General features: G+C 32.8%; 1 protein-coding gene across 1 annotated transcript; it reads right to left on the minus strand.

Annotated features, from left to right (window-relative positions):
• Positions 1 to 7,750: 7,750 nt before the first annotated feature.
• LOC143230823 (anti-lipopolysaccharide factor) lies at positions 7,751 to 12,646 on the minus strand. The gene is made up of 4 exons (XM_076465023.1): positions 12,142 to 12,646; positions 11,709 to 11,842; positions 8,754 to 8,825; positions 7,751 to 7,942 (listed from the first exon to the last, which is right to left on the minus strand). The coding sequence occupies exons 1-4, from the start codon at positions 12,255 to 12,257 to the stop codon at positions 7,890 to 7,892; spliced, it is 375 nt and encodes a 124-aa protein (XP_076321138.1). The 5' UTR covers positions 12,258 to 12,646; the 3' UTR covers positions 7,751 to 7,889.
• Between the last annotated feature and the right edge of the window lie 212 nt (positions 12,647 to 12,858).

The raw sequence follows: 12,858 nt of genomic DNA on the forward strand, positions 1-12,858 counted from the left end.
CGTTTAAGGCACCTGAAGGCTACCTGCGCTAGCTGTCTATAAATTAAGCTTGATAAACTAGATAGAAGGAATCTACTCAACATCACTCAACTCTGACTCTTGGACCATACGTTTAATATAGAAATTTACTGTTACACTATAACCACCCTATAAAAAGAGCGAGGATGTTCAGAGATGGAGGTCAGAAACCACAATCCGCAAATTGTTAAAGGAGCGCCATAGCAGACATAATGATATTGTTGTTATTTTTCAGTTTGTTTAGGGTATTTCGTTTTGTTCATCATTATGTTATAAATATAAACATCAAAAACCAATAAGGAGAAAAGCGGGAATTTGATTTATCGTAGCCTTGAAAAATATAACCCAAATGCATATATATATATACGTATTATGAAATACGCATTATAAAATTTAATAAACTTGATTTAAGAACTTGGAGCAGGTCAGTATTGTAAATTATCAATCTTTGTGAAGGGTGTTTTGTTTTGGGTTGTTTTTGTCCAAGCTAATAACGTTAACACTAAATGACAATACGAGCGCCCTAACAACAAACGACAGCACACAGCACTTCAGTGTTTACTGTAGTAAAAATGTTTTGGCTGTCATACTTACCAGTAATGTGGAGAGTTGTACACGAACCTTTCAGAGAATAATTTTGTAGTATTATAGATAATGTACGAGGTTCTCATATCTTAAATGGTAAATTTCTGCTTTAATTCCAGTTTAAATACATTTCAGTATTTTTATCAAAATATAAGTCAAGTATGTATATTACAATGAGTCTTGAATAATAAAATACTACTTTACACCTTCACAGGTTATTTAAAATGTTATTCATCTACCTTTACAATTTTTGTTTCTTTTCTTGAATTTAATGGAATGCTATTAGAGAATAGAATGAACTAGAATTATAAACTAATCGACCAACTGATTGCGAACAGAGTGCTTAAACCAAAACACAGGGTCTGGCAGTTTTTCGATCTATCTACCAAAATGTCATTGTTATTTATTTTTATTGCATTGTAACAGTAATGCAGTAACAATGTTAAATTTTATCCAACATTTTCACCTTAATAGACCAACAAAAGCAATTATTGTTTTTCCTATTGTTTTTATTTGTTTAGAGATTCGCGCCGTGTTTTTGTTAAAAGCATTTTATTCTTTTATGCAACAAATTTTGTACTTAAAAGTAAATTCGATAGAATTTTCAAATATGAAAAACAGTATTTACAGACAACAAACTTGCAAGTTATGACTCAACTCGAATTGGCAACTGGACCAATGATAAACTAAAATAATAGAGTGTCCTCATGCAGTAAGTTGAAACACAGTGGACTATAATAGTAAGTTGAAACATAGTGGACTATAATAGTAAGTTGAAACATAGTGGACTATAATAGTAAGTTGAAACATAATGGACTATAATAGTGTAGAAATGAAGTTGGCAAATAGACACATAGGAATTAAGGATACCAATAGAAGTTCTGAACTTAGCAACTGAAAATAGAGCTAACAAAGCAAAAATAAGTGAAGAACAAACACAATAGAGGTTTTGTGAATGAATACGTACACCACTAATAAACTTAGATACACGACTTTAATAAAATAGAACAGTACACCACCAGAATCGAAACATGAGCATTTAGTAAACTGGAATAATACAGTGGTAGACTTGGTACTGGGACAATTAATTTAAATGGTAAAACAGTACAATGCTATAAATTTGAAATGGTAATTTACGGATGTCGATAAAACACAATACTATGCTTGATAACCGGAAAAATATTAAACGAGTCTAAGAACAGTACAATACTGGTTTCGTGAAACTGTATAAACTATAAATTTCACAATTATATGTTAAGATAGCTGTTATAGTAACATTAAAACTTAGCTACCATGCGTAGACTTTTGTGTATTTTAAACTTTTTTTCAATTTGTTCTACTTATTCCTTTTACTAAAACGTGAATAAGTGTATGTAAGAGTGTTCTATTTAATTAAAGAAAGTTGACATGAACCAGTAACTTTCATTCCAAAATCTTTAGTTGACAAGAATGGTGTAAATGGGAGGTTATATTTGTATTCAAAGGAAGAAAACAATGAATTATTTTTAAAAAGAAGAAATATAAATAGTCAGGGCATAATATTCCTCCAAGGGTAAAACAGCACAAATAGGTACATGATCAGAAACATTTATAAATAGCACATTCTTAGATGACCCAGAAGAGTGGAACAACTGCTGATATTCACTATAAATTGAAAACCTGAGTGGAGGAACAGCAATAGAAAGGTAAAACTTCTGTCAGTGAATCTCAGGAGGAGGAGGAGTGATCAGAACATTGGAAAATGTCGAAATTCCTTCAGTACCAGGGGGGTAAAGAAGAAGAAGAAACTGTAACACATTCAAGATAACTACACATACAATGTGCAGGACAGATATTGGTGTGCTCCACCATCAAACCACTCCCTACAACATATTGAGAACCACAGAGGAAAGGAGGAGGTTCTTCAAAAAAACTGAAAAGGCAAGGAACGTCAGAAACAAAAGATACAGAATCCTCGAAAGGTGACAGGGGAGAACCACTGCAGGTGGAAGAACCAATACGTCATTAGAAACATTGTATACAACTCACACATCCTTAGCAGGACATGCAATGACAGCAAGCATTAAAGCTTATATAATATAAAAAAATTCATTTATTATATACGTTTTGATACCAATTTTGTTCTTACAAGTCAATGATAATGGGGCTCGTTTTAATTTTGAATGTAAGTGTACAGAAGGTGACGATAAGCTTTGCATACAACCGAAGTGATAGGATTAATTTAATTAATTTTAAGAATTGTAGCCAAATATTCTAGAATTACATTGTTTATTGGAATTCTAATAATTTCGGCTTTCTACGTTAGAATTTTTATATTTGTTTGGAATTTTCGCGCAAAGTTACACGAGTGTATTCTCAGTATCTGACAGGTTAACGTACAATTATTATTTGTTTGTTTTTGAATTTCGCGCAAAGCTATACGAGGGCTATCTGCGCAATTTAAGACTAGAGAAAGGCAGTCAGTCCTCACCACCCACCGTCAACTCTTGGCTACTCTTTTACTAACGAATAGTGGTATTGACTGTAACATTATAACGCCCCCACGGCTGAAAGGGCGAGCATGTTTGGTACGACCGGGATTCGAACCTGTGACCCTCGGATGACGTGTCGAACACCTTAACCCACCTGACCATGCCGAGTCTGGGTTTATTTGAATTTGGCAACCTTCTTCACCTGTCTGATAGAAACCTTTCGTATCATGAAGAACCCAGAGAACCAAAAGAGCTGGGTCGCGTTACAAAACTCTAATGGGATACTTCAGTCACGCGAGATTCAGTGGTCCGTGCAACTCAGAACTAATATAATAGTAAGAACTAATATAATAACCAGCACTAACTTGCATGATAGACAATGGGATTGTTATTGGAACTGAACACAATTCTTAATTCTTCTGGTGAAAGAAATAAGAATGTTAATCATATTTCCTTCTTCATCCTCTCCTCCGTTATAACAGCGATAAGTCTTTGAATTTACAACGCTAAAATCAGGGGTTCGATTCCCCTCGGTGGATTCAGTAGATAGCCCGATGTAGCTTTGCTATAACAAAACACACACTCTCAGGTTCATTTACACTACTTACACATCAGTATATAATATAAAGCTCAAATATTCCGCACTTATTTTAAATTGTTTTCAATAACATTTTTAATTGACAGGTGAGTGTATTTTTAAGTCCTTATTATGCTTTAGTTAATTTCTTAGTATTGTTCTTCGCAGCTTTCAATAGTTTATTTAGTAATTATGTGTGTTTTTGGTTAAGGTGTTTGACTCGCAATCTGAGCGTCGCAAGTTCGAATCTAAGTTCCACCAAATATGCTTGCCATTTCAGCCGTAGGGGAGTTGTAGAGTGATAATCAACTTTACAGTTCGTTGGTAAAAGAGTAGTCCAAATGTTGGTGGTGGATGGTGATGAGTAGCTGCCTTCCTACTAGTCTTTCTTGGTAATTTATGGACGGCTAGCGCATATAGCCATCTCTCTCTCTCGAGATTTGGGTGTCATATGTACCCTGGAGGGTCAGGTGTTCTTTGACCTCTTCCTCCTTCATTTACTGATATGGTCATGCAGTATTAGTTGGTGTTAGTTACTGCTTTAAGGTCAGAATTGGCTGAATTTCTATGACCCTTTTCAGGGCAATATCCATGTACTAGTTTCAAATATTTATAGATATTATTTGCCCTATCAGTAGGAAGTCTAGTTTGATGGTGGCTTTTCACCCCCCTCTCTACATATATTTATTATTATTTTATTTTATTTATTCATCTATTTATTTTTGTGTTTAAAATATATGTTGATCGGGGAGAGGTGTTTATCTTCATCATGTATGAGGTACCTGTCTAGTTCGCATAATAATTCATTTTTCATCCAATTCTTATCAAAATACATTATTGTACTATGTAGGAGTCTATCTGGTATGGTTGGTATGTTTGAATATTTGTGTATGAAATTAGATGATGTGGTACTGGGAACTCTGTATACTATTGTGAGAAGTGTGTTTTTGATTGTTTGTAGCTTGGTTTTGATTGTTTTGTAACTTAGAGTAATCCAAGCTGGAGCTATATAGTCCAGTACAGGTCTAATATATGTTTTGTAAATTTTTAGTATATTGTCTATTGATGCTCCACTATTCTTGCCAGTTACACTCCAAGCATATTTGGTTCTTCGCCAGACTTTATTTTTAATTTCATTTACATGGTTAATCTATGTTAATTTTGAATCATAGGTTAGACCTAGAAATTTTGCCGATGGGGCAGTCTGAAGTAGTGTTCCATACATATATATTTCAGGCTGTAGTTTTTTTCTATTTTTTAGCTTTGTAAAGACGACAAGTTGTGTTTTTGCTGTATTTATTTTTATTCTGTATTTCTGACAGTATTCGCTTATTCTATTTAGTTGTGGTTGTATGTTTGTAGATGCTATTGATGGTGTTGTGGCATTTTTCCGGACAAGTATAATGAATTATAACCATGTTTCGCCAACTTCCAAAAGGTAGTAACTCCATAACAATTATTGTTGCAACATATAACTTATATAAATGGAGTTACAACAACGTCTGTATTTGTTGTGTTCCAGCCTGGAATGAGCAAATCGTGACGTCGACAATGGATATAGCCGACACAGTGTGTTTGGGATCTCTGGTCATTGATGTCATCTCTGTCAGAAAAATAATTTTTATTCTTTGTTTATTTCTTTCATGTAGCGTAAACTCTGTTTGTTTTTCTAAAACTTATTATTTATTAATAATAAATTAGTTCTAAAACTAATTATTAAGATAATTTATTTAAGATAATAAGTATTTTCCATACTTATTTGTATAAATCAAATAGCTTAACACAAATCTCTTAATCATATTCCAAATGTCACTATTATTCCACTCAAATACTTAAGTATTTTATTTATTTTGCTAACCACTTCTAAAAGTAAAATATCCCTAACACATTTTTACATAACGTTCTCGTCTCCGACCATAATGTTCCTAAGTATAATTTTATTTATTTTGCTAACCACTTCTAAGAGTAAAATATCCCTAACGCCTTTTTACATAACGTTCTCGTCTCCGACCATAATGTTCTAGGAAAGGAACACACTTACATTAGCACTTGTCAAAATATATTATATATTTCCTAGAAGATCAGTTGACCTTCATTACGTCATTCAACTTCCTTTATATATATCACTTATTAGATTACATCACCATTCCCAGTTTCTCCCTGAATAAAATATGTCTACCTTGTAAAAGCACTCAGATTATAGTATATTCATCATTTTATCTGAAATACTCTCATTATACGTTCTCTTGATTCGTGAAAATTCTTAATGGATTGAATAAAGAATTAGTATTGTAAAATATTGGTTTGGTTTTTGAATTTCGCGCAAAATTACACGAGAGCTACCTGCGCTAACCGTCCCTAATTTTGTTGTGTAAGGCTAGAGGGAAGACAACTAGTCATCACCACCCACCGCCAACTCTTGGACTACTCTTTTACTAACGAATAGTAGGATTGACCGTCACATTATATTGCCTCTACAGCTGAAAGGGAGAGCATGTTTAGTGTGAAGGGGAGTCAAACCCGCGACCCTCGGATTACCAGTGGAGTGTCTTAACCACCTGGCCATGCCGAGCCTTGTAAAATATAACAGGTTTAAAACTCATGTCTTATGGCAAGAATAGTACAGGTCTGTGATGGTTTAATTGTCTTCATAGTTTTACATATTCACAGTAATTAATGGTCGCTGAATCCGAAAATAATACCCCTTTTACTGCATCACGTAAAGATTTTTTTTTACAAAGCGTCATATGTACTTTTACATAAATGAATCATTTCCATCAAAAATCAGGTATTATTTTGTTATGTGTGAAATGTCGACAACCACTGGCTATAGTTCTGTAACCCAATTGCGACGTAAAATTCATGTCGATCGTTCTGTAATCCACGAGAAACACATAACTAGTATATGTCATTTCTGGATGGTATTAATTGTGCGTGCATTTTGATATTATTTTTGTTATTTTCAATATAATTTATTCGTTGCTATGGCAACAAAAAGCTGTTTAAATTACTCAAACATATTCTGTTATATTTGTGGTACTTTTGTTGTAAATGTTATCTAAATAAGAGTTGTCTTTTTGTCACTAAGCACAGACCTAAACAAATGAACTATCTGTGGTCTGCCCACCACAGTATCGAAATCCGGTTTCTAACGTGGTAACTCTGCAGACATAAAACTGTTCCACTGAGAGAGATTTCCTGATTTGTGAAAATTCCATAAGTGATAGAAAAAAAATGTGTATCATTTCCAAAATATACGTAGCTGATTTATGGACGATCCATTATTAAAAACTAAAGAAAAGCTTTTGTAAATTTGAAATTCGCATACCGGGGTAATTAATTGAAATTATTTAACCTTATACAATATGAGAATGACATTGTTATTGAATTAAAGCAACTTCTAAAATTAGAGTAAATTATACTTAAAACATATCTCTTGGTTTGACATAAGCCATTGGCACAGACCAAAAATCTTATATCTTATATTAGATGAAAAGTAGTTTTGTACGTCACGCCTGTTGACGTTTGTTGAATTAATTTGAGGTTTTCTTGTTTCTACTCTTTGTTACTTCTGTGTCTATAGGTTTCGTTATATTTTGTATTTTTGTAAAAATATGTCAACAAATATTGTGATTAGTATGTAATATTACAATGTGAAAGAACATAACATCTGTATTAACGTTTGCGTGTTAAAAGTAATAAATCACGATAATTTTATGTTAAGCAAGTATTTTACGTGTAGTTTAATAAATTATCACGTTAAGAACTATCGCTAACATCTTATTAGTATTTTACTAAATTCCACGTGAGCTTCATATGAAGTTATAATCATACATACATTGTGCTTAGAGCACGTTGATCTAAGTTGTTAATGTTATATCAAATGCTAAGATCAATTTAAACTATCACACTTAGATAGATATTAGAACAGTTAATTTCACCAGCTAGCATCAATTCCAAAGTCTGGAGAATTCCTTGTTTGTTATCATCACATTAATTCATTAGTTCTTTAGAAAAGCCAACACTGCCACAAACACTGCTGATAATAAATATTCAATTCCTAATAAAAATAAAGAAGATACAAAGTTCATAGCGTAGATAACTTATTAAGGATTTTAATGATATGTAGTACATTGAATCAACACGGAAATATAAATTTCATGTAGTAAAACCGTAAAGTAGGCTAAACCAAGGTTTGTCTTCACTGAGCAATAGCCTTGATCACTACAAGGTTGTGATCATCCATCGTATTGAGAAATAAACGTTTGTGCTTCTTTTTCTGTGATTAAACCTAGTGAGCAAAACATAAAAATAAATAATCAACTTGTCTTTTATATGTGAACATATATTTCTTCTGAACACATGAGAATGCTTTGTTTTTATATGCATTAGTTTACCGTCTGAATGTTAAGAATAAAAGTCAGTAGCTAATAAGTTTGTTTTTAACTTCTGTACATTACTATGTTATCACATTTTTGAAACTTACGATATTAAGAGCTTCCGCAAATAACACCAAACAACCATTATTTTAGTAAAATAAAGAGTATCCATTCCTCATAATTTACTAGGATTAAAGATTCGTGGAACAGCAAAATCTATCTACGAATATACCATTACAAAAGAAGAAAGTGAATGAACAACTGTCGAATTCGACACTGAATAAAATGATTCGTTCTAAGATTACTTATTGGATCTCAAGGAATCCATTCAACAATATAAAGCTTGTTGTTTACTTCTTCATCAAAATCATATCATTTGGGCGTCTCAAAAGATTCTCTTTTTAGGCTACAGTGAGGTTAAAATGTGTGTCTAAGAACTGACTACAGTGTACCTTTGAAAGTGAATCTTCTGAGACGCTCAAGTGAACCCTATAAACGATCTAACTAGAAGTAAAAGGCTTAGTGATATTACAACCCCATCTATCGCTTTATAAATATTATATTCGAAAGAAATATGAAAAAAATATTTGATGACTAGGAACACACACTTAGAAAATAAAGTTTGAAGAATATATTGATTTTTTTATATTCGCAATATATAGTTGCAATAAATGAGTGAATGTAAATCAGTTATCTTACAGAATCTATGATAAAGGACTCTACCTGACGATTTGGCCTGGCTAACAAAGTCTCTAACAGAATGTTCTACAGCGCCGGACCTACTGCTTTTGGTAGCTGAGAGAGAATAAAAATATGGTGTTATTTGGTTCAAACAAATAAAGTGATGTCTTCTTTACATTAAAACAAAAACATCTTTTATTGTACATTACTATTTCAAGTTTGTTTTCTTTCATGTCAACTGAAAATATATTATATATAATGGCGCCACTTGGTGACATATGATCACTAATCTCTACAAAACCCATTAACTGTTGATTATGTAACACTTTCGAGCTCGTAAATAAATTGTCTATTGCTAGCAACCGGATTTCAATATCGATGGTGGGCAGAGAAAAGATAGCAATTTGAGTAGTTTTGTGCTTTAATAACAAACAACAACATAAACTGTAATAACTACACAATAGCCAGAGTGTTATAAAGCACAATATACTAAAGCATAGAAGTTTCTATTTCGTATTTTCTATGTGCATTAATGTTATTACTCCCTTTAAAACACATTCCATTAACCAGGCGTTTTGCATTTCCCATTTAACGTTAACATAACTTAAGTACTTGTTAAAGAAAATGGAAACAAAAACAGTTTAAGGTCAATCAATAATCTTACAATAAAATGGAAAACACTGTGTATGAAATTACAATAGCAATAAAAGTGAAGCTTTATATACAGTCCACCACTATCTGAATCTCAATATTATTCACTCAATTTGTCCGGGTGGAATTCCTAGAAACCACTATAACTCGGTAGCAAATGTTGAACCAAATGATTCATTGGGTTTATTTTAAGCAGCTTTTCTGCTTAGTTATTCTGAAGTCTAAATTAGTGAAAAAAACAATAACTTTCAAGAGTTTTCATGGCAATAAAGTAATACAAGTAAGTACAACGTGGCTCAAAATACCAAGAAGAATAGAACGAAAGATTCTACAGTAATTCGCCAAGAAACATTCCTCAAATTAATTCAAACAAAAGACGTTAGGTTTTCCGATTTTGATAATACCAATGCAGTGAATGTTCTTATATAAAGAAAAAGAGTTTGGAATCCTGCAAAAAGTATTATATGACAATGTTGTATATATAAATATATATATATTATAGATCCAGTGTAAAAATTCCAAGGTTAATCCCATTCTTTATATTTAAATTGAATATTGTTTCCTGATAAGCATTTGTGATTGGAATGTTTTTGGGTCAAGGTTTGTTCCTATATTAATGGGCTCCATTTTCTTCATTACTAAATGTAGTCACGTTTTTAACAAGGGCACAAATTTGTTTTTGTTTAATTATCATTCGGAACCTGTTTTCAGCTTCAACATTGTGATCTCAGTCACAATGAGAGACTATTATTTTGATAGCCCTAAAGCAATATTTACATCTCAGATTAATTTCGCTTTACTGTATATTTCAAGCTTTTTGCAACGCTAGACTAAAAAGTCTAAATACAGTTTTTTGGAACGCTAGACTAGGAAGTCTAAATACAGTTTTTTGGAATGCTAGACTAGGAAGTCTAAATATAGTTTTTTGGAACGCTAGACTAGGAAGTCTAAATACAGTTTTTTGGAACGCTAGACTAGGAAGTCTAAATACAGTTTTTTGGAACGCTAGACTAGGAAGTATAAATACAGTTATTTGGAACGCTAGACTAGGAAGTCTAAATACAGTTTTTTGGAATGCTAGACTAGGAAGTCTAAATACAGTTTTTTGGAACGCTAGACTAGGAAGTCTAAACACAGTTTTTTGGAACGCTAGACTAGGAAATCTAAATACAGTTTTTTGGAACGCTAGACTAGGAAGTCTAAATACAGTTATTTGGAACGCTAGACTAGGAAGTCTAAATACAGTTTTTTGGAACGCTAGACTAGGAAATATAAATACAGTTTTTTGGAACGCTAGACTAGGAAGTCTAAATACAGTTTTTTCGTCGTTCTCAACACCTTTTTGTGTGTTAAACATTGACATAGAGCATAACTGTCAAGTGATGTTTCTTTACTGTTTTTAGACTAAAGTTACACAATAATTTGTTAGTAATGTGTTCACCGCGATGAATCGAACCTTCTCTTTTACTGCTGACTTACCTGTTACCTATGTAGTTAGCACGAACAAAGACTTTATTTCCAGATAATCATAGCTACTAACTAAGCCTTGATGCGATCTTGTCTTTTTGTCTATAGTCTTCGACATTTTGCCAGTATATTTATAAAATAGTTAGGTAATTTTCAACGCTTGTTTATTAGTTCGGTTAAAAGTAACTAAGTATGTGTTTAAAGCGTCATGAATCTATGTCGTATTTATTTATTTTCCAATAGTTGACTAGTGTTCTCATTGGTCAATAGATTCGACTGAAGTCATTATAAAGACGTACACTAATGATATGATTTATTTTATATAGAAGGTCCTGAGTAAATAAAAACACTATACTTATGTATCATATGTGCATGTGTAAAACATTTATTGTAGTGCAACTCTGCATAATAGGCAACTTGCACTCTGTTCACTTCCGAAAGTTGAAACTTGCATTTTAACGTAGCCATTTGAGAACTGTACTACAGTTGGAACCATCAACATGTTGAACAAACCGCAGTGATCCTGGAATGTCGTTTTGATAATAAACCAATAAATCACAGCTATGTATATATGTACATATAAATATAATTACGCATATTTGAAACTCCGTATATTGCGTTATTTTAAGTGATGTCCTCACGTGGTTTCTAATGGAACAAAATACAGGTAGTGATATGGGAAGACATATCAGTCACCGTGTGTACATATTGCTCATTCTGGTTATAGAACAATGCTTGACGTATACGTATAGTGAGAAGTATTCTCAAAGTTTTATAACAGAAATTTTTTGAGCGTTTAGTTTGTTATTGTATGTTTTTACATGACAACTAGAATCCCCTTCCTTCAGACATATTAAACAATTACCTCCCTTTACTTACCTCTTCCAGTGATGGAAGTCCACGAGGGACACCAGAACTTCCCTTTATATTTCCACTTCAGACGTTTCACAGTGGGATTAATTCGATAATGACATTCATGGCCCAGAAACTGAAAATCTCCGCTCTGCCAAAGTCTATTTACAACAGAAATATTACAAGAGTATTATTTATTAAACTCGTAACAAACGTATGTAAAACAAAAATTCTCTTAAACATGAATAACTACACTTCTATAATTAAATAGTTTTTATCACTGTTATTAGATGCTAACGTTATTTAGGTACAAAGTTTTTTCAAGAACTAAATATATTATCAAATCAAGTTACAACAACATATATTAATAGTAAACTATAAACCACAGTTATTCTCAAAGTTACACAATTATCCTAGTGACAAAGTTTAATTTAAAAGAAAAAAACGCTTGGTAACTAACGTGGCTAAATTCTTTACTAATGCGAGAGCAAGTTGAGTCCAAATTCCGCCCTGTGCTGCTGTTCTGTAGACGTAGGTTGACATAAGCAACAGTGCGACTAATGTCACTTTCATCATTGTGAGGATTTGATGTCACTCGCCAGACTTTGAAAGCTTGAATAACACTATAAACGCGCAACACGAAACTTTTCTCTCGTCGTTTATAGTAGAGGGAGCTGCGACAATTAACTGTTTTATTGTTGCTAAGCTTCCTTACGTCCTTATCGTCAAACTTGTTTAAATTCTTTATTGTTTCGTGTTGGACTGCTATTCCTTCGTTCAAAAAACTTAATTGTTTATTCCTGGAAAGTTCAATGTTACAGAGTATTTTCCAAACAGCCTAGCACGTTTTCTAATAAACTAGTATTGCAGTACATTTTGTAATCAACGTCTTCTAAAGAATGGAATGACGTCATTCATTTCTCAAGATGAACGACTAAAGCTACGAGGGAAATTCCCTTAAGTCTGTCGACTTCGTTTCAGTGTTTTCTTTTATAGCGAATGAGATGCCGTAATACACGTTCTTTGATCTACAACTGAAGTAAGCCTCTGTCATTATGGCTACCTCTCACACCTTTCGTAATTTTTTAACCCCAGTTCTACAGCGGTATGTCTACGGACATATAGGGTTAGAAACCAGGTTTCGATACCAGTGAAGGGTAGAGCACCGATAGCCCAT

This window comes from Tachypleus tridentatus, chromosome 10 (genome assembly GCF_004210375.1).
Source record: "Tachypleus tridentatus isolate NWPU-2018 chromosome 10, ASM421037v1, whole genome shotgun sequence".
Classification (NCBI taxonomy): Eukaryota; Metazoa; Arthropoda; class Merostomata; order Xiphosura; family Limulidae; genus Tachypleus; species Tachypleus tridentatus.